This window comes from Meriones unguiculatus, chromosome 1, assembly GCF_030254825.1.
Source record: "Meriones unguiculatus strain TT.TT164.6M chromosome 1, Bangor_MerUng_6.1, whole genome shotgun sequence".
Taxonomy (NCBI): Eukaryota; Metazoa; Chordata; class Mammalia; order Rodentia; family Muridae; genus Meriones; species Meriones unguiculatus.
This window is the reverse complement of record NC_083349.1, coordinates 56,796,171-56,818,659: the sequence shown is the minus strand read 5'-3', so window position 1 is coordinate 56,818,659 and position 22,489 is coordinate 56,796,171. Positions and strand designations below refer to the sequence as shown.

Below are 22,489 nucleotides of genomic sequence, written 5' to 3'. Positions count from 1 at the left end.
CTGCACCTCACACGTCCAAGCAACCTTTCCCAGAGGCTCTCAGCCTCCTGCAGTGCTGGTCCTTTCTGCCTTCCTCAGAGGGATTAACTAAAACCTTTCCATTCTAAAGCCTGCATTACTTAAGTTCTCATCTCAACCCCAATCCAGGGCCCTCAGTCTGGTCACAAGACAAAACCTGGCCACCTGTTTACAAGGCACAGCTTTCCACTGGGCCTGGCTCCCTCACAGACCAGAAGCAGCACACACTGCACTGCCAGAACCCCCCTCCACCACCACCCCACACACAGCCTACCCTTGGGGCAAAGTGAAAAACTTGAAGCACCAGGAGACCTGGGTCTCCATCCTGGTGAAGAGTGCTGGCACAAGGACAAGACTAAAACCATAAGCCATAAGCATGGGGCCTTTTATTGACAATTCTTCATACAGAGTTCCTTTCTGCTGCTTTACAGTATAAACACAGAGGTAACCTTTTCTTATCAGGACAAAGGGGTACACCTCACCTGCTTGGTCCCCAGTCCCAAACCCTCATTGCTCTTGTGCAGCCTGTCAGCAAAGAGGGCTTCAGATGGGAGTCACTCATGTGGTTCAGGTGTGGGCACCAAGTCCATGTTTGGGCAGTAGAAACAGTTCTGCTGCTATAGATGCAAGTTTGTGGAGAGCCCCAAGGGTACTCCATGACTCTTGGGAAGGGTCTCAGGCAGGAGCCCCTCTCATCATCTTCACCCTGCCCTGCACTGCATGCTCCCAGGAACCATGAAATAAATAAATAAATAATTTGAAAAGGCAGGGCAGCTCCAGGGGAGGGGGCCTGAGCCAGCTCATGGCTTACAAAGAGGCACAGCGACCCCTTAGCAGATCAAAGGGAACATAAAACTGACCACGTGACCCTACCCCACAATGGACACTGTTCTCCAGGAACAGCCCTGGAATCTAGGAGCCAGCCCATCAAGGTTCTACACTTCCCCGGGCCTGAGATGCCAAGGGATTTCAGAATCCCTGTTCCACTCCCCTGGCCTCATGTTCCATGAGATATGGGCTAGAAATGTGACAGCGGGAGAGAGGTGGGGTGCCCTAGACTCAGGGCAGGAATAGGAGTGATGTGAGGGTCCTGCAGCCACCCCAACAGGGTTGAAGACTCCAGACAGTCAGAGGAGCTACCACTGTAGGCTCCCCGTGCTGCCATCCACTGAAGGAGTTGACCAGCACCTCATGTACACTCTCCTCTGGGCACCTAGGAACTCCAATCCTGTCTCTGGAAAACAACATATCCTGAGGCTGTTCAAAGGGCAGAGTCAGACATGTGCTCTGAGTCTTCCTGCAGGTGCTCTGCGCTCAGAGACTACTTAGTACCCAGCAGGAAAGAACCTCTTTTCTGACCTTAAGCCTCTTAAATACTAAGGCCTAGTCAGGCTGGTTTTGACCATCAGAGCCCAGATGAGAGCAGGCTGTGCTCAATTCTGCCCTCTGGTGGACATTCCCTGCCAGCCCTGAGTCAACAGGGCACAGGGCAGAGCAGGGCCAACAGCTGGGACCCCAGGAGCTCCTCTTCCCCTGAGTCTTACAACAGCCCAGCTGGAGGCAGCAGGGGAAGGACAAGAAGGACCTAGCTGTCAGGCTACATTAGCCCAGCACACGCCTCAGAAGACCAGGGATGGGAGAGTAGGATCTCCTGCTGGCCCGGCAACTGCCGGAGCCTGGCCTCTCTGCTCTTCTCACTTGCTCAAGGTCTGATTACAAGAGGCACACACAAACACAGTCTCTCTCTGGGCTTCAGGAGCTGGAAAGGAAGAAGAACACAGTGAGACAGTTCTTTGTACCCTTTAGGCTCAAGGCGCCAAGTTCTGAATTAGCCTCCCAGTCCTCAGACAGACCACCCACGGCCCAGCCCACACCCTCCCTGACCCAGCGCACGCCCTGCCCCCAGACATGCTGAGGTATTGGTGCCAACAGCACGCCTCTCCCAGGTGTTCTATGCATTGGAAAATCTTCTGGCATCAACAAAACACTTTTTTAAATCTTTTTTTTTTTTTTTTTTTTTTAAATAAAATACCAGAGGAAATTTTACCTAAATGTTTTAACAGTGGTTAAAAATCTCTGGGTGGTAAGATTACAGGATCATTTTTCTCTTCCTTTCTTCTTTATAATTTCCAAGTTGTATAGTTAAAAGCATGTGCTACTTGTAAGACGGGAAGAAAAAAAGCTTGCCTAACACTGCACCACACCACAGGGCAGGAAGTGAAATATAATCCCAGTTTCCAAGAACACCAATGCACATTCGTGTTACCTACATGCCAGCAACAGACAGGCCATACCCAGTTGCTCTGCCCAGGAGACACATGGGAAGTATTTCCTTCCTTTTGCTCACCCACAGGTTTCATTTATAACAAACATATACAGTTTTTAGGAAAAGAAGAGAAATGGTTTTGATTTTTGTTGAAAATGTTACTGAGGTAATGAAAATAAGATTCCACCAGGCGATCTCCTCTGGGAGCACAGGAGCCTCAGGGAGTTGTCTCGTGTGGTGTAGGCTACCGCACAAGGTAGCCTCCCTGATCCACTGCCTGCACCCCTCACCTGTGGCCCCCATGGAGGACTTGGGCACCTTGAAGGAGCAGCACCGAGAGCAGAAGCTGTTCCCACAGTTGCTGCAGCTCCGCTGTAGACAAGAAACATCAGTGTCAGATGGAGCCCCCCCCAGGCACCTGATACCCCCAGTACCTCCTCCCCCTCTCACCCAATCCTGTAAGCCTTTAGAGGGGTCTCAGTGGGGTGGGAATGAGACAGGACAAAACAGCCAACAGGAGGCTGGTAAGGGTGTGGGCTGAAGCAAGGAAAATACACTGGCCTCAGCAAACCATGGGCACTGGCCCTCTGTGGCCTGAGGACCCTCCTTGAGTCCTGCATAAGCCACAGTCACAGCACGCTCCCCAAGCCAACGCCAGACTCACCCTCTTCTTCAGCACGGAGAAGGTGGCAGCACAGCCTGCACAATTCCCTAAGAAAAAAGGCAGCAGCTAAGCCTCAAAAAAGGCTGCTCAGCCCAAACTGCTCCCAACTCTAACTGGGCCGCTTAGGAGCCTGGCCTGGCATAGCCTAGCATCTCAGAGGTGTGCAGAGAGCAGTGTCTGGATTCAGAATAAGAAAAGGCTCCCACTCCTAGGAGCAGCTTTCACCAGGCTACCCACAGTTCTAGTCTTTGCACCCTCCCAACACTGAGCACCCCCCCCACACACACACACACACAGGCATGGCAGATCATCAAGGAGCATCTAGAGAATCTCCTCCCTGGAATCTAGGCCAGCCAACGGGGACCTGAGCCCAGTGTCCTCAATGAAGCCCACCAGATGGAACCCTTTCACAATGTCTCCTTACAAACACCTGCCCAGTGAGGGCCAAATAGGCCTCCAAGAACTGCACATTCCTGCTTGCTGTCAGAAGATTCCGAGAGAAGCTTGAAACTGGGAACCTGCCAAGATGGCATGAAGGGCAGAATCTCAAGCACTGGTAGCAAGCAGCAACACAAACCATCGTAGGCCACAAGTACAGTGAGTCAGAGATGCTTCAGACAGCGGCAGAGAGGCCAGCAGAGCTCAGGACTGGCAGTCAGGGATGGATGTAAGGAGAGATGAAAGATGGAGAAAAGTATTCTGGGGCCTGTTATGATCTTGAAGGACAGCAATCAGCAGCAGAGGGCACGACTATGACTCCTGGGTAACATATCTGACCATGACAGTCCCAAAGCTCCTGCTAGTCAGCCAGGATTACCAATAGCTCTTGCTAAAAAAGGCTTCCTGGGATCAAGAACTAAAGACTACGGAGCCAGGGACTAAAGACTACGGAGCCAGGGGTCCAAGGCTGAGGTGTCGGAGGAAGCATCTTTTTGCTGTTGGTGACCTCATAGAAACACAGAGGAAAAAAAAAGAACCTAGGCTGCTTGCGGTACAAGAAAAAGTGCTTACTGACTGTGGCTCCTCCACCAAGGACAGAGGAAAGAGGACATGGCTCTTTGACCTGTCCCATTATCCTGCCCTAGAGGTCAAAGAGCCATGTCCTAACTCCTCATAACTAGATGGAGAGCCAGAGCTACACAGCCCAGTGACAGAGCTGTGTCCCCATGTATACATCTGGTGCCCAGGAGGGCTGAGAGCTGACACCAGATCAGACAGTAACAGAGGGGGATGGTCCTACCCATCCCGAGCCCAGCCACTCCACCTGTTCTCAGCAAAGGCCCAAATTCTTACAGTCATCCATCTCAACTCACCTCGTGACCCTGCCAATAGAGAAGGGGAAGGCCAGGGGCCCGCAGGGGATGCCTGGGATACTCTCCACCAAGACTCTCATGTGGAGGCTCCAGAGGGAGAGCTCATCTCATCCCTCCCATAGACCCACCTCATCTACAGACAGCCAGATGGAAGGTCCCCTCAAGTGCATATATTATACCCAGGCAATGGCATTACAAAGTGAGGCCTCAAGGGGGAAGGGGAGGGACTAGCAGAGCACTTATGGGTGAGAACAGTGCTCTTGTAATGGAGGCCCTGGACAGCACTTTGTCCTGCCAGCCTGGAGGAGACAGCGAAAGTGTGCCACCTATGAACCAGACCCAAGAAGTGCTGGCCCTTTGATCTTAGACCCTAGCTTCTGCAATGGTGGGAAATAAAGCTTCGTTCATATGACGCACCCAGTATGGTATATTTTCTTACATCAGCCTGGAATAACTAAGAGATCCCCGAGCAGCCTATCCCAGCCTGACCTGGGACCTGGACCCAGAGCCTAACACCTTGGAAGCAAAACTGTCACACTTGGCCTCAAAGCAGAGATCAGGCCCTACCAACAAAGGGACACAGGCATGGTAGCAGGCAGAGGGGCATCAAAGAACAAGAAAGGCCACTACCACTCTCAAACACTTGAATGGCCTCTGTCTATCGTGGTGAGAAGAATCTGAACCAAAACCCAGGTTTGAAAACAGGACAGACATAAAAGAAGGGACTTCTACACATCAGGGCTCAGAGAAGTCACAGGGAAGATGAAGAGGTAAAAAGGACACAGAGCAGAATCATATGACCTGCAGGGAAGCCCAGCCCCCCTACCAGATGAAGCTCTTAGGTAACCTTGGTTAACCGTCTGCAAATCGGGACCTCTCAGTGCCTCTGCTTAAAATGTACAAATACCACAGGGTCACTTTGGACCAGCCATAATAACTGCTCTGTATTTGGAACTCTAGTATCTGTCTTCTTCTGGGTCCAGAGGATCTGTCTGCCCCATTCCATCCACCTGAGAAATGAGAGTATGTATGAAAGGACCCTGAGCCTGGAGCAGATACCAAAGCCAACAGTCAATGCAGATAAAAGGGATGGATCCTGAGTGCCTAGGGATACAGACACACAGAAGCAAACAGCAGGTCCAGAACATCTAACCCTGAAAAGACAACCATAACACTAGTCAGGAGCAGGAAGGCAGGCCCCAGGGGCCCCTGAAATTCTGAAGATAAATCTAGGAATTTCCCCTCCCTCCAGAGACTTAGAACTCACTAAACACTGGAACAAACAATTCAAAGGTCATAGTGGCTCTCAGTCACCAGCAACTCTAGGCTCTTACCAGACCTCTGCTCTCAGGCTCCAGCTCAGATCCAGGGTCCCAAGTCATGTTCAGAGTCAAAGCCACTCTCCAAGCAAGCTCTTTCCTTGACCTACCCACAACCCCAAGAAAACATGAGCTAACCAAACTACAACTTCAGCTAGAAGTGACCCCAGAAAACTGCCATCCCCACAAGGAAGGTGCCTTTTCCAGCACATAGCCGGATCACAAGGACCTACAAGACCAGCCAGCACTTCCCACGTGGACAGCACCCAGTTACTAAGGGCCAACCAGGCCCTGTGCTAACCCCTGGCCTGTGGTCATAATATCCACGACTCAACAAGGACTACTCTCTTTTACAGAAGGAGAAACTGAGGCATAATCTTCCCTAGGACACTGGGCCCACGAGCTCCTTCTCTTTTGGTCGCCTAATATTCAATAATGAGAGGTGGACATGAGAGACCCATTCACTCCACACTCACACTTCCTCGGGAACATGCACATTTCCCAAGGTTCCATGGATATCTTTACCAGTGCCCACAATTCTTAGGCTCTGTCCCTGTGGCCCAGGTGTCATCCCACTCTCCAGGTCCCACCAGCCCTACCCATATACCCCCACCTCCAATCCAGTTCTCTGGCCATACCGAAGTTGTTGGCGGGGTAACGCTTGCGGAGCCGCTCTGTAAGCCGTGACACCTTGCTGCGCAGCACCTCATTCTTGCTGAGGAAGCCATTGTCCTGCAGGGCCAGCTCATCCTCTGCTGGGCACGGGGTGCCCTCATCATCCTCCTATGAGAACAGCTTATTCCAGTCCTGCTCATCACTTACAAGAGCCCAGGCCGTGCATGCAGAGGCACCTGGACGCCGCGGGCCCCAGGAAGTATGGCACAGCTTACTCAGCAACCCTGCCAAGCCCAGCCCTGGCCCCTTCACCCTGCTCCACTTACCAGCACCACCAGGCGGGTCTCCTGCCTCCCAAGGTGCGGGGTAAGAAGAAAAGAAAACGGAGAGATAGTAGGAAGGGGGAGGGCAGGAGGGAGCAGGAACACAGTTGTGCCAGCCTCCATCCTAAGCTCTGAGCACTTCCCACCAGGGAGGTGAAGAGGCATGCTCTCTGGAAGCAGCCCAGATGGGTTAAGTATTTCACTTAAGTTCCACACGCTTTAAAGAACGAAGGACAAATTGGGCCTGGATATAAAAATGTGTTCCTTACTTGGGTCGTGAACAAAAATATTTGAAACTGCTACCATCTCCACCCTCACAGCCTACAACCAGTATCAACTTGAGGAAATCTATAGCAGTCACAACTGAAATGGACTGAGCAAAACTGAAAGGGAGACAGGTCAGCAGTGTATCCAGGGCCTAGGTAAAAGTCACAAGACTCTTGCTCTTCAAACAACCTCCCACTTTACAAAGAGACATGAACAGATGAGTCTCTACTCTGAGACAAACAGTAATGTAACAGGGACAACAAACAGCAAGTCAGAAGGCTTCAGTAAGCAGAGAGGACAGGGGGTGTAAGACAATTTGGAACTTCAGCATGTGACTTGTCTACTTTCATTTATTGAGTGTGTACATGCCATAACATATATATAAAAGTCAGAGGGCAACTCTCCAGCATCAGTTCTCACCCTCTAACAGGTAGTCCTGGGGACCAAACTCAGGTCTTCTACCCACTCAGCCGTCTTGCTAGCCTTGTGACTTATCCAATAGGAGACGATGGCCCCTCAACTCTAATGACTGCTGCAGACTCAGAAACACTTGGAAAACAGCACATCTACAATTCTAACTGAAATTCACCAGTGTTTTAAACACTGGCTCAAAAAATTATTTTAAAAGTTTACAAGCCAAATAAAACATTTTCAAACTACCTAAATCTAAATCACTGTCTAAATCAAGGTTGTTAAACTTTCCATGAACTAGCACTTGGCCATGCAACCACTTTCTCCACCCTCCCAAGGGGCTTTCCATGGACCTCAGTGTACAGAAAGGCAGAGGTACAGGGCAGGGCCCAAACATACCCATGACATCATGACCTGCAGCCCTGGTAACAAACCACCAATACCCAACAGTGGCTTGCACAGGCCAGCAGAGCCAGCCCTGCCTGAGCACTCAGGACAGATGGTGGGAGAAGGAAGGGGCCAGTGGCAGTCTTTGAACCAGTGAATTCTAGCTCAGCGAGTGCTGGCTTCCCATGTGGCTGTTAGAAAAATACACACAGGCACACACACAGCTCTCAGTCCACCCAACATCTAGCCTGGTCAGCAGAGGAAACAGGGAGAGGGCCACCCACCTCAATTGCATCTTTGAACTCCTCATCTGGCTCAGCCTCCTCGGCCTCCTCCACACTGCCCGGCGTGAGGTCCTAGGAAGAATGACTCTCTGGCAAAGGGAAGGTTGGCAACCCTCGTCCCTACAGTACAGAGCCACCTGCTGAGAGCCAGGGGCCAGGTTCCAGAACCCCAGGTCCTTCCCAAAGAAACTGCACAGCTGCAGGAAAGAAGCAACTGGCAGGGAAGGGCAGCCTCACCCTAAAGGGCAGGGCCACAGAACAAGACAGCATGGTAGCCAACACTCAAAGTCTACCTGAGACCAGCCTCACTTATTAGCTAAAGCCTTTGGCAGCCACTCTTCTGCCACAGAATGACCTCATCCCCATTCTCAGAACACACCCCACAGGGTACCAAGTGAGCGTGGCACCAGACACAGAACAGGTGTTCAGAAAAGCCCAAGCAGCTATTTTCACTGCACTTCGTGTTACTAAGCATCCCAGAGACTAGGCAGGAAGATGCTCCAGCCCAAAAGCTATGTCTCATTAACAGATTGTTACGAACAAGAGGAAGGAAAAAAGCATGAACAGGCTCCTGCCGACGGCAGAGCACTCACCTCTGTGGGTGTAGGGGCAGGTGTACTCTCCAGCAGAGTACCCCTCCCCCCAGCATCCTGTGGTGCTGGGCTATCACAGGCATACTCTTCCTGCTTGGGGTTCATCCGCCGCTGAAGACAAGCCCTGTATTCAGACACCACTGCCCAGAAAATGGAGAACAGGTTTGGAGGTGACATGACACAGTGAGTGGTGTGGTGAGGCATGCCACACGTTTCATCTCAGCACTCGGGAGGCAGAGGCAGGTAGGGCTCTGTGAGTTCAAGGCCAGCCTGCTCTGTTAAGTGAATTCCACGTCAGCTAGGACTACAAAATGAAACCCTGTCTCAAAAATAAAATAAAGCAAAATAATAAAATAAAATTCTAGAAAGAACTCTACAGAGAACTTCCCAGACAGAGACACGATGGTGGCACTCTGGGAGTGTTTTCCATCAGCACCGGTCCCTCTGCTACAGAGTCAGCCAGTGAGTCTATAGTAAGTTATCCATAAACTGAGGACACAGAGGGGAAAACAAGGAGAGGACAGGACCTCTACAGACTGCCCAGAATGCAGAAGCCAGACTCAGGGGTCACACAGAGATGAGACAGCTAATGCAGGTGGCCACAGTGCAGAATTAGGCAGCAATTAGGAAAAAGACCCCTCCCTTATCTCCTAGAAGCCACTGGTCAGTAAGCAGTGTCTCATCTGTCTTAAAAAGGGAGAGGACAAGTTAATAAAATGTAACTGATAAAAAAATAAAAAAAAATAAAAAAAAAAGGGAGAAGACACCCCTCTAACAGCAGCCACCTTAGAGAACTGTCAGGCCTCCTGACCCCAGCACACTTCCAGAGATCTAGCAACAGCCTTCCCAGAGATGCTCCAGCGAGAAGCCGCCCCCTTGTGGCAAGCACAACACACAGACAGAAGCAGGAACTCCAAACAAGGTCCTGGCCCAGCTGTCAGGCTCTCTGGGCCTTACCTCGGAAGAACTCCACATTTCCCAGAAAGAGTGTGCTGTTTAAAAGGGCAAGGACCCAGCAGAGTGGCAGCAGGTAGAGCATGCAAACCATGCCCAGAAGAGCGCCGTAGAACCTGGATGAACACAAAGTCCAAGATCAGAAGGAAAATGGTGGGGAGTGCCCAGGTGAGAAACAGCTCTGGCACAAACTGACAAGACCTGCCAATCAAAGTGCGACCTACTGAGGAAGCGCTCTGTGCCGTGGCACTGGTTTCTATGGCGTGAGGCTGGTGAAGCTACACTGTGTCTCACACTGGGGCCCACTGCACTGGCTCGGCTGCCGCTGCGCACAGGGTCTGGCTCTGAAATCTAGACACAGACTTGGGCCTGAAACAAACTCTGCCACTTGGCCCTGTGGCAAGTCCCTTGGTTCTCAAGTATTACTTTATTCACCTACAAAGTGCAGGTTAAAACAGCACCTACTCCACGGGCGGTCACTAGGAAGAGTAAGACAATAAACAGGAGCCTCTGAGCACAGACCTGGCACAAAGTGAGGCCTAGGCAGACACTAGTTATGGTCACTATAGACATGGAAAAGCCTCAAAAACATCCTATTTATGCAGCAATTAATCTTTTAAGTTTATTCTTCAAAAAATTAAAATTAAAAGTCCATAAAAATGCTCACTGTAGGGTTAGTAATGAAAATAGAAATCATCTAAATATATAATAGAACACTTCCATAAATTACAATCATTCACAGTCCACGTTACGATAATCCCAAAGACATTATTGCAACTACTTATGATGTCATTACTAAAGAGAAAGAAATCTCACATGCAGGCTAGAGAGATGGCTCACTGGCCTAGGGTACTTTTGACTCTTGCCAACAACCATGGTTTGATTACCAGCACCCACAAGGTATACATACATGCAGGTAAACATTCATATGTATGTAATTAACAAACAAAACTAACAAGGAAAAAAAAATCTTACATTCCACATGAAGCTGCCAGGCACATGAGCAGCTGCAGAAGGGAGCGGAATGGATCAGCTGTACAGCAGCGTGGTGGATTACACAGTGAGGTGCTCACCAATTATTAAAGTACTATTACTGTGTGCCTTCTAAAAAGGCACAACCTTCTACATGCGTAACCATATAGAGCTAGATCAAAAGCTTATGTGCAGACCCACACTCTAGGGCCAGGGGTGCTCTTGCCTGAAGCAGGTGGGGCAGAAGCCTTTTCAAGGCATCCCGTTCCACCTCGGGAAGAAGGGACTCAGCCTACAGGCTCCTACAGGGCGTGGGGTGGAAAGGAAGGGGCTACTCACTGTGAGGACACCACAGGGTTCTCCCAGTGCAGCACACGGTAGGCTGACTCGCAGGTACAGCACAGGCGGGTCAGGAAGGCTTCCAGCTGGATCAAGCTGCAGACACAGGAGCTTCTGAGTGGCCAGGGCCCGCCCCTCCCAAACCAACACACTCACACATCCAGGAGTACACAAGCTGTGAGGAGGCAGAACCTGGGCTCACAGGCACAGCGGCTAGCGGTGGTCACAGTCTGTAAACACTGCTGCTAGAAGACAGCCTGGCCAAGATGCTCCAGCCCATTCCAAGCCCCTTTGGGAGACCCTTGCTGAGGTGAAGCAGTTAAGGTCCCTGCTATTCTTTTTTCTTTTTTTTTTTTTTTTTAATTACAATTGGGAGGCACTACTTTATGGAGTCAGTGCTCTCCTTCCACCCAAAGGACTCATTAGAGACATGGCTGCTTCTAGAGCTCAAGCAGGAAAAGTATCAGACAAATGTCAATATTCAGTTGTGCCATACAGTAAGGCAGTCCTGAAAAATGATGGGGATGTGACGAAAGAACACAAAACCAGCTCAAAGTGGTCCCAGTGGCCAAACCTAGGACACTCCAAGATAGAAGGAAGGACTGTAATAGATTAGATCCCACTGAGTGAAATAAGAATCTGTGCATTCACACTGATAATAAATGAGAAGCACATCTCCTCACTGCAGAATGCCAGAAAGTAAATGCAAACAGAATGGTAAGCACAGAACCACTTCGCAACCACGGGAACAAACTGATGCAGGCAAGAGCCCCCAGTGGCTTTTCCAGCAGTTGAGTGAATGCTGATGAGGAACAAGATCCTTCAGTCTCAAAGCATCTCTCCACAGATTACTAATAACCAAGAGCAAACAATAATTTTCAGTAGAGAAGCCTTAAGCAAGTGACCAAAGTTAGTGCCTCCTAAATCATGTGGCTCTAGTAGGAGGGACTGACACTCCACCTGCCAGTCAGTATACCCTCAATCTAACAAGGAACCGGACAACACAGCTGAGGAGCAAACACAGTAAGCCTGCCCCGGGTCAAGCACATTGACATGGAAGTGCTTGCCCCAGGCTCACAGAACACAGAACCTGAACGCAAGGGCTGAGGTGCTTGGCAGCCAAGGTTTCGGATTTAATCTTAGCACAACAGGGAAGAAAAAAACCCTTCGATGTAGTGTATGACCCTAGATTAGACCCTGGACCAGGAGAAACCAATATAAAAATGTTCATCAACACAACTGGCAAAATACGATTATGAAGCATGCAGCAGAGAACAGTACTAATATATCAATAAAAATGTCCTGATTCTGACTGTTGTTCTGGGAATACATAAGACAATGTTCTTGGTCTCAGGAAACAAATGTCGAAGTGTTTTGAGTAAACAGAAAAAACGTCAGGAGGCAGAAGCAGATGGATCTCTGTGAGGTCGAGGCCAGCCTGGTCTACAGAGCTACACAAAGAAACCCTATCTTGAAAAACAAACAAGTAATGAAACAAACATACAAAACAGAACTGATGTTTACATTTTTCAAATGGTTCAAGGAAAAAAAATAGATAACTAAAGCTAATGTGACCAAATGTTTGTAATTTCTCTGCATGGATAAAGGGTACATATGGAACTGTTTTCATCCTTCTTGTACCTCTTGCCAAATATTAAGATTATTTCAATGTCAGCCATGCTGGCACATGCCTCTAATCCCAGCACTTGGGAAGCAGAGGCAGGTAGAACTCTCTCAGTCTGAGGTCAGCCTGGTCTACAGAGTGAGTTCCAAGCTAGCCAAGGCTACATCACAAGCTCATGTTTGTAAAACAGAAATGCATAAAAATAAGTTACTTCACATTACAAACATTTTGGGGGGTTTTGTTTGTTTTTTCCCAGATACCTGGGCCTCACTCCTGATGACTCATAGTCCTGTTATCATTCCTGTTTTATATCCAAAGCCTATATGGAGCCTGATCCAAGGAAAGGCCAGGAAAAGCCAGCTGCCACTGATGCTGGCAAAGTTAACATCCGTCAGCAGTCTTAAAGCTGCTCCCTCAAAGCACCAGCCCCGTCATGTTAGGATGGTGATGATGACTAACACCAAACACCTTCTGAGTAAGCCCAACACCACATCTGACAGACCGGGGACCCAACACCTAGAGAAGCAGGTTGTCCGATGCTGCACAGAAGTGGAAGAGGTGGGATTCAAGCCCAACACTGGTTGCACAGGCAGTACCTAAGCAAGGCCCCTAGCGGTGTTTCTGGGTAAAGAACACAGCTGTGAAAGCAGCTGAACCTGGAGTCTCAGTCACTGGCTAGCTCAGCCTTTGCCTCCCTCTGTAAGAGGAGGATAATAACAGTGTCTGCTCAGAGCAGTACAGACTGAGTAGCGTGAAGTCTGTGTGAAGTGTGTGGCACACAGGCAGCCTATGGTGTGGTGCTGGCTCTCTCCCCCAGACTCCTAGCTCCCTTCAGTACTCACAAGCTTTTCACCTCAGCCACAGCTTCAGGGCGGGAAAGACGCACTTTCTGTAGGTCTTCCTGCCTTATGCTGTGGTACTTCCTCCGCATCAGCTCAGACTCTGGCAGCTGCGCCCGGCAAACCTCCTGAAGATAGCCCAGCAAGGCGGGCACTGAAATCATCAAGGCACCCATGGAGTACCATGCACCTAAGAGATGGAGAACGCGACAGTTAACATAGTAAATAAGGCCAGGAGCCTGCCCACTGCTGGCCAATGCTGGCTTCCTCGCCTCCTCCAGGGCCCTGCCTGAGTTGCCTAGCCTGATCACACTGTGGGTAAGTCTCCAGACCTCCCCGCTCTATGACCTGCTCAAGCCAGCTTTGTTTTCCCTCGTTGATCTTATCACCACACCATATACTATGGATATGCTCACCAGCTCTTCTGCAAAAGTCAGTTCTAAACCAAATACACTTAGATATGTGATCACGGATGGAACTCTAGCCTTGTGTAGTACATTAAAAATTGCTTCAGGCAGGGCTGGAGGGATGGCTCAGCGGTTAAGAGCACTGTCTGCTCTCCCAAAGGTCCTGAGTTCAATTCCCAGCAACCACATGGTGGCTCATAACCATCTATAATGAGATCTGGTGACCTCTACTGAGGTGCAGGTATATATGCAGGCAGAGTATTGTATACATAATAAATGAATCTAAAAAATAAAGAAACCTTTAAAAAAATTGCTTCAGGGGCTGGAGAGATGGTTTAGTGGTTAGAAGTATGGGCTGCTCTGCCAGAAGACCAGGGTTTAACTTCCAGCAGCCACATGGTGGCTTACCACCATCTGTAAGTCCAGTTCCAGGGGATCCAACTCCTTCTGGCCTCTACAGACACTGCATGCACGCGCGCGCGCGCACACACACACACACAGTACACAGACATACACGCAGGCAAAACAGCCATATACTAAAATAAAATAGAAACTGTCACAGCACACAATAGATGGTTCACATCTGCAGTATGGATGCTGCTGGAAGTCCCCCAATGTTGAAAATTTAGTCCTCTACCACTAAGGCCGACTGGAAGCCTTTCCTTTAGCTTTGAGGATAATGTAGGGTCCTGAGAATTGAGGGATAAATACTGAGACAGAGACAAAATTTAAAGCAGGAACTTCGACCCTGTAACACAATATCGAAACCCTAGGATATATAATCAAAGAAAAATCTAAGAAAAAGGAAGCTGGGTATGATGATGGCTGTATTTGTAGCCACAGAATCTGAGAGGCTGAGGCAGGAGAATGGGTAGTTCCAGGCAAAGCAGGCCTATGTAGTGAGTTTAAGGAAAGCCTGGGCTACACAGAGAGCCCCTGCCTCAAAAAAAAAAAAAAAAAAAAAAAAAAAAAAAAAAAAAAGAAAAAGAAAAAGAAAAGAAAAGAAAAAAGATGATCTTGTGTGAACTGGGTAATTTTCAACCCACTGATTCCTTATGCCCACAGGAAACAGGAGACATTAAGAAATATGTGTGTGAAAAAATTTATGTAAGAACACATAAATAGAGGACCAGCTCCTCAGAACATTCCACCCTGGTCCCTTCAATCAATTCCCGAGGAGGGGTTGGAGGCGCTGCTTTATCTACATCTGCCTGACAATTCCAATCCTGAAGAGGCTGGGTCACAGCATCCATAACAGAAGTCCTCAGGAGACACTGCCTCCCAGGACATCTATAGTCACCACCTAGTTGCTGGTGGCTACCCAGCACATCAAGGCTCATTTGCTAGACCAGAGAAAATGACAGATGGGAGGGGTGTCTCCTCACCTCCCCCTCTGGATACCCTTACCTCGTGTCATGTTGACAAATGACAAAAACTGAGGTAGGAAAATAAAAGGTCGATGCATGAGCCAGCAGTCACAAAGGAAGCAGTAGAGAAGAGCAGCAGCTACAGTCTGCTGCTGCTGCTCTGTGTGAGGCACTGGACTGAGTGGCACACACAGGCTCTCTCCTCACATGTGCATGAGAAAAGACTGTTGCTGTTCTTCCTTCAGAGATGAGGGAGACTGGGTATCAACAGATAGGCTACATGATGTGCCCAAAGTCACACACACAGGCTGGGCCTTTGAGGGCTCCCCAGAGCTTGTGTTCTAACACCAAACAGACCTAGGAGGAAGCGACCTAGCAAAGAGGGCAAAAAGGTAGTCCCTCCCAGAGTCCCACCTCCGGGTTCTTCCCCCACATTCAGCCACAAAACCCACTGGCCTCCAGAAGTAATCCTTACCCTCGTTCAATGTGAGGAACAAGACGTTGAGGCCCAGGCAGGTCAGCAAGGAACACAAAGGCATCTGCCACCTACAACACAGAGTTCTGATCACAAGACAGCCATTGCTCCAACCTGAAAGATGCCTGGCAGCACAGCCAGCCAGCCCAATCTAGACATGAGGAGGAGGAGGCTTGCAGAGGACCACGGAGAAATGCACAGGGGTCTATCAACAGGTCAGGAGGCTAGAGAGCAAGAGAGGGATCACACATCAGCCCTGGGTGACCAAACTAGAAGACCCACAGAGCTTCCTTCCAGAGGGAGGAGTCTTTCTAACATCTGTTGAGAAACCTGGTCACTGCTGCTTCCCCATGTTTTGTAAGGTGCTGGCCTTTACAAGGGACACTGACAAGGTTCTTTTAGCACATTCCTTTGTCCTATTTCACAATTTCCTAAGACGGTATCAGCACACCCTCCAGACCACTTGCTGGATCACAGAAAATAACAGATATGAGGAAACAAAAAAACCTCTTCAGCTCATCAGTCTATCATTTGTGCAAAAATTCATCAACAGCAGCAGAAGCCGTGGCACACACCCTAAATCCCAGCACTCCGGAAGCAGAGGCGGGAAGCTTTCTGTGAGGCCAACCTGGCCTGCAGAGTGAGTGCCAGGACAGCCAGGGCTACACAGAGAAATCCTGTTTTGAAAAACAAAACAACAAAAACAAAACAAAACAAAACAAAAAAGGACTTATCAATACAGTGATGTGGCCTTCTATGCCCACCTGTTACTTTATCTCTTTACTTCTATAATCTTGAGCATTTACCTCATTTTGTTTTGAATATATATATATATATATATATTTTTTTTTTTTCTCTCCAAAAGGAGAAAATACTGTACTAAAACTGAAGCTCAGTGGTAGAGAGCACTTGTTCCTGAGCTCAGACCTCGGCTATAAAAACAAAAACAAAACAAAAAACTAAAATAAGCATGCAACGGAGTAGTCACACAGAAAACACAGCCAGTGTAAACTGAAAAGAGATGCAGCACCCACCACACACCACCAAGTCCCCAAAGAGAAGAGGAAGAAGTGACTCAGATCTCCTAGGACAAGGTAGTGCTGCTGGTACAACTGTGGGAAAGGACATTTTATATTTAATATGAATTGGTGTGGCCAGTCTGTAATCCCAGCACGGGGGAGGCAGAGGCAGGAGGATCAGGACTTCAAGGTCAGCCATAGCCACACAGTTAGCTGGAGGCCAGTGTGGGCTACATAAGACCCTGTCACAAAAACAATAAAATAAGTGAAAATAAAGTAAAATAAAAGAAGCTAGCTAACAAAAGAGAATAGATAATAATAACAATAACAAAGCCACTAATATCTATATCCTAAGGTTAATATATACAAGATGAGCCATCGGAGGAGAGAGACAAGTGTCAAAAAAATAAACATACCTGCTGCTGGCAAACAATGCATTCACAAGTTATGTGGGTTTTTGTTGGTTTTTTCGAGACATGGTATCTTTGTGTAGCCGTGGCTGTCCTGGACTCACTTTGTATAGCAGGCTGGCCTCACACTCACAGAGATTCACCTGCCTCTGCCTCCGAGTGCTGGGATTACAGGTATGCACCACTGTGCCTGGCTTATATGTATTTTCTTAAAAAAAATTTTTTTTTTGCTACATTTTATTTATTTATGTGTTCACATATGTAGACCAATGTGCACACACATGGAGATCAGAGGACAGTGTGTTCTGGGGATTAAACTCAAGCCCTGAGGCTTGGAGTCAAGAGCCTTCACCCAATGAACCATCTTGCCTGTCCTTTAATGTATTTCCTGATATACAACTATCAAGTGAAGTTACTAGATTACATGTGACTTCTACTGTGTGTGTGTGTGTGTGTGTGATCACTCTCCACCTTATTTTTTGAGACCAGGTCTCTCACTGAACCGTGAACTCACCAATGTGACAGGCTAGCTCACCAGTAAGCTCCCAGGATGTTTTGGTCTCCAGTGTCCCAGGCACACTCCACCACACCTGGCTTTTGACATGTGTGCTGGAGCTCCAGAACTAGGAAACTGTGCAGGAAGCATTTTACAAAATGAGCCAGCCCCCAGCCTGGGCTCTCAGCTTCTAATAGATATTATGTAAAATAACTCTTTACAGCCTTGCTCACGATGTCAAAAACATGTCGCCCACACAACCCTAAACATGTCTCAAAACCACTGGTGGCTGCCAATACAGTAAAATTAAAAAACAAGCCTAAAACAGACAACAACAACAAAAAAAAAAAAGAAAAGAAAAGAAAAGAAAAGAAAGAAAGAAAGAAAGAAAGAAAGAAAGAAAGAAAGAAAGAAAGAAAGAAAGAAAGAAAGTTTGGTCTAAACTCAACCCTATTTGAAAAGTAAAAAAAAAAAAAAAAAATCACACTGCCAGTGAAGTTGCTTTCCTTCCAAAACCACTGATCTAAGGTCTTCACTGACAGTTTGATCCTGGGAGACCAGCAAATCGGAATAGCTCCATAGAGGAGTCTTAAAATTTTACTGTAGCTCCAGACCCCATAGCCAAACTCCAAGATTAGGTCCCTCTTCAGTCAGATTCTCTTTACTAAAAGAGAACAATCAAAAGCATAAACTAATCTGACAGCTACTTTCACAGACCAGCGATCCCTCTGCCAGCATCTAGAGACTACAGCTGAGGGAGGTGCTCCCCCTCCATCCAAGCTGACTCCCATATCCTCAGACCTCTCATTCCAGATAATGGAAACCCTAAAAGTTAGTGTGCCAAGAAGCACTACCCGCCAGCAGAGGAAAGCAGAACAGGGCATATGTAACTTGTGTGCTTTGCCTGAATGGGTAAAACAGAAGGGGGCACAGACAGACAGACAGAGAACGCCAGAAGGCACAGCCCCACCTCTCCTTCCCCTAAAAAGATGGAAGTGCACTTTGGTCAGTAGGTGGTGCTGGAATTCAGAGAGGTGAGATGGGCCTCTTGTTCTACCTACACCATGCACTCAGAGCGCATGGATCTCACAGTAGAGAGCACAGCTCTGAACACTGGACTAACCCAATCTCTCGGGACACTGTCATGAATTAAGGGGGTGAGTGAGAATGCGAGGCCTTGACAAGGAGTTATTACGAAGTGGCGTAAGCGGTGTACCAGGAGGCTTGTTTCAGCCCAGAAGCGCAAGGAAAAATGTAGTAATGACAAATGATCTCCTGTGCCAGGCATGCTGCACACTTTTAATCCCAACACAGGGGCAGGGGCAGGCAGATCTCTGTGAGTTCAAGGCCAGCCTGGTCTACAAAGCCCAGACAGCCAAGGCTACACAAAGAAATACTGTCTCAAAAAAGAGAAACGGTCCCCTACTTCTAGGCTCAGAAAGGGATAGACTCAACAGCACCCTTCAAGGCAACCCAGCTCCACTCCTCCAGCCTCTGACCAGTTTACTTCAGCACGTAAAATGCTTGAATGTTTTTAAAACAATTGAATGGAAACTAGACGCTCGTTTCTTTATGAATAAGCATGCAAGAACAGACACACACACAGAGTTCTGTCTGCAGCTTCAGGGCATTCACCCTTAAACCTATCCACAGGCTCCAAGTTAAGAACACCTACTTGGAGCTGGTGAGATAGTTCAGCAGGTAAAGGTGCTTGCAGCCAAGCCTGAGGGCCTGAGTTTGATCTCTGAGACCCACATGGCAGAAGACAGTCAACTACTGTAAGTTGTCCTCTGATGTATACACAACACACAACTCTGCCCTCTTCTGTTTGAGACACAATTTTTATGTGATTCTTGGTGTCATGCCATATTAAGGGCATAGTATTTCCTTTTTCTTTAGCTTGAATATAATCCAGCTTTTAGCTCTAACTTCCAGTTAAAGAGCTAAATACAGCCAACCAGACAAATCTCAGAAGGAAGTTCTCCAAAACTGTGTCACTTCATGAAATGAGAGCCTGGTTCAGTTTGAAAAAGACTTATATGACGTAAAAACAACACAAAATACGCAGTGCTAGAGAGGAACCTGACAGGAGGTGGCAAAATAAGTGTCCATGACATCCTTGGAAAAAGGGAGGAAAGTGGGAACGGACCAGAGGAAGATATGAGGAAATTGTTTTTAATTATGTTAGGTATAACATTATTTTCATGATGATACCAAATGACTTTATTAAGACATAAATTAATCAAAAATGTAAAACCGTTTATTTGCAATTCAGGATATTGGTTTGGTTTGGGGGTATGTTGGGTTCTTTGTTTTGTTTTGGGGGGGCTTGTTTTTGAGACAAGGTATTATGTAGCCCAGGCTGGCCCCAAATTTGCAATGGAGCTAAAGATGATTTCGAACTTTGGATCCTCTTGTCTCTACCTTCTAAGTGCTATGATTATAGGCACATTCCCAGATAAAATACTTTTTTTTTTTAATATACAGGTGCAAACACCTGTAATCCCAGTACTTGTGAGTCTGAAACAGGAAGCTTAAGTCTGAGACCAGCCTGTGCTACACATAATGCGACACCATTTCAACAAGAAAAGGAAAAGGAAAGAAAGCTAGAAAAAAAAGTTATAGAGGATGAAACAGAAAATAAAAAATAGAAGAAAACTGAGAACCATAATCCCAAATAACAAACAAAACTGCTGTCTAGTTTTTTTCAAAGGTATTTGTACTTGAGGTTTGTTTAAAATTATAGCTTGCCATTGGAACAGCTTAGCCCATTGGGTGCTTGCTTCCAAGCCTGAGTCAGGTCCCTAGAATCCACCATGGAAGGAGAACCAACTCCCAAGAGCTAGCCTCTGACCTGCACACAATGCCACACACATACAAAAATAACGAAATTAAAAATTTAATATTAGTTATATTAATATTGGGAGAGAAAAAAAAAAAACTAAGTCTGCTCTCAGCTACATCAAGCCAATGTCCAAGGCTTTCTGGCAGTCCCTAAGAGGAGTTTATCCAACCACAAAGAATCCTGATGAAAGCCAAGTGGTTCCCACTCCCTGCCTTTCCTGCACAGAGCTGGAATAAAGGTTGACCTGAATAACTCAAATATTCAGAACTAGTCATAACTAAAGGACAACCCCACTACTGCCCAACTGGCCAGAGCTACCCAAGACTGACAGGAGAGATCAATGGGAGAGCAACCGCTGAAGTCTGTACCTTAGCAAGAATCGAACACCATCACCTGCCTCCTTCAGGGGTTCCAGGTAGACCTCTAGCCTCTTGTAGGACAGAACCAGGTTGAAAAGATCAAATGCTGTTGACTTGGTAGGGGCCGGTGAACACTCAGAGAAAACCTCAGGCATCACACTGGGGCTCGCCTCTGGCCCACTCGGGTCCCGATCTGATGTCTGCATCTTGTAATCGTGATTCCCCACACTCACAATGCACTTCCAAGTCTTCAACACGTTTCCCTTTGCATCATTTCATGTGGAACTTCGGGTTGAACCTGTGAGGTAAGAGGGAATACCCATTTCACGCTGGAGAAAACTTTGTTCAGCAGGAGGAGGCGGATGACTCAGATATAAAGCTTGTTCTTCATGAGCCCCTCCAACGCTGTTTTCCCCCACAGACCTTTCAAGAGCATATAAACAGTTAATAACTAGGTTGTTAAAGGGAGACAGCTGGTAACCCCAGGAGAAACGATGTCCTGTGTTAGTTTTCTCCCATCTTTATTTGGTAATCCCTACTTATCCTTCAGGTGTCAGCGTAAGGGGGACCACGTAGCTCGGTTAAGTTTTTGTCGACACGCCCAGTGTTACACTGGGAGACCCTTCCCAGGACTTCCAAAGATTCATGAACTTTTCCTAACAACACACTTATCACGCTCTTAACCCTGGCTCTTCCACTTATCACTTGGAAAAGGGGCCGATCGGACCCCAAACTCCCGACAGGACGAGCTAGGAAGAAAGGAAACCCGGGCAGGCGCGAGACAGGAGCCTAGGATTAGCAGGCAAGGGTCCACAGAGGCCTCAACCACCATCACCTCCGACACCGGGCAAAGCAGGCCACGCCCAAGGTCGCGGTGCCAGCAGGTGGGGACCCCCCAACCCCGTGGGAGCGCCAGACACAGGGACGGGGGCGTGATGGCCTTCACCTACCCAGACGCTGGCCAGGAGAGGGAGGGCAGGGACGGCCAAGGGGACAGAAGGGCCACCAAGCCCCGGAGCGGTCCCTCAAGGCCCGCCCCACCCCACTCCGCGCCACCTCCCACCGACGCTCCGAAGTCGCAAGTCCACCGGAGAGCAATCTGTCCCTCCGCTCCCCTAGCTTCCGGGACGCGACTCACTCTGCGGTGGCGCGTCCGTGACGTCACCACGCCCATCCCGCCTCGGGTCGGCCTCCGGCCTTAGCCCCGCCCATTCAAGCGCAGGTGAGCGAGCTCATCGATACTGCGCCTGCGCGCTCTTCCCTCCACAGCTAATTCCTGGTTAACTTGGTTTCTGCCACACGAGATTTAACTCATTTAATGTCCCGGAACCTTGGGACCTAAGGCATGGGGACCAGCCTAGCTAGGGTCCCCATGGTTCCCTAGGGACCATGAAGAACATTACAGCAAAGACAGAGCCTAGCGTGGTGACCGACGTCTAAAATCAAAACCCTTGGGATTCTGAGGCATGAGTATCTGTAGTTCAAGGCTATGGAAGCCCCTGCCTCAAAAAAGAAGGGGGAAAAGGATAAAAAGGGAAAAATACTTAGAAGCTCCGTGAGCTTAGGAACGGCGGCGGTTCAAGGTCCTGTGCGGCCTGTTCCTAGCTCAGTCCTCTTCACATTTTGGGACCAAGTTGGTGTCCCTTAAAACACACTTCCCGTGGGTTTTCATTAAGCAGCAGCCAGGCAGTACACTAAGCTTTTTGTGCACATTATCCTATCTGGGCCTCCTTCAATAACCCTATTGGGGGTTATCACCATTTCACAGATGAGGAATTTGAGTCATGGTAAGTAACTTCTTTAATGTCACAGCACATAAACCTCTTGGAACTGGGATTTGAGCCAAATATATCACTGGATCCCAGGAACCCCAGCCGTAATGGCGCCCACACGAGTCTGCATCTACCGGCTCTATCTACCCTG

At 48.3% G+C, this 22,489-nt stretch overlaps 1 protein-coding gene across 2 annotated transcripts; it reads right to left on the bottom strand.

Annotated features, from left to right (window-relative positions):
- Window positions 1-382: 382 nt before the first annotated feature.
- Zfyve27 (zinc finger FYVE-type containing 27) lies at window positions 383-21,730 on the bottom strand. 2 transcript variants are annotated; one of them, XM_021662679.2, is made up of 13 exons: window positions 21,517-21,730; window positions 20,576-20,864; window positions 15,438-15,508; window positions 13,192-13,378; window positions 10,726-10,821; window positions 9,418-9,530; window positions 8,461-8,600; window positions 7,868-7,939; window positions 6,522-6,542; window positions 6,219-6,363; window positions 2,949-2,995; window positions 2,575-2,656; window positions 383-1,777 (listed from the first exon to the last, which is right to left on the bottom strand). In XM_021662679.2, exons 2-13 carry the CDS (start codon window positions 20,770-20,772, stop codon window positions 1,713-1,715), a joined length of 1,236 nt encoding a protein of 411 aa, XP_021518354.1. In that variant the 5' UTR covers window positions 20,773-20,864; window positions 21,517-21,730; the 3' UTR covers window positions 383-1,712. The 2 variants fall into 2 exon arrangements, with proteins under 2 accessions (XP_021518354.1, XP_021518355.1); XM_021662680.2 differs by lacking the exon at window positions 6,522-6,542.
- Window positions 21,731-22,489: the final 759 nt, after the last annotated feature.

Bases quoted from the DNA above. Each gene is read 5' to 3' on its own strand.
- Zfyve27 (XM_021662679.2), bottom strand. From the start codon at position 20,772: ATGCAGACATCAGATCGGGACCCGAGTGGGCCAGAGGCGAGCCCCAGT. The intron at 9,531-10,725 runs GTGAGTAGCCCC...GTGTTCATCCAG, and splicing joins AACCCTGTGGTGTCCTCACA to GTTCTACGGCGCTCTTCTGG. The intron at 1,778-2,574 runs GTGAGGGGTGCA...CTTCCTTTCCAG, and splicing joins GTCCTCCATGGGGGCCACAG to CTCCTGAAGCCCAGAGAGAG.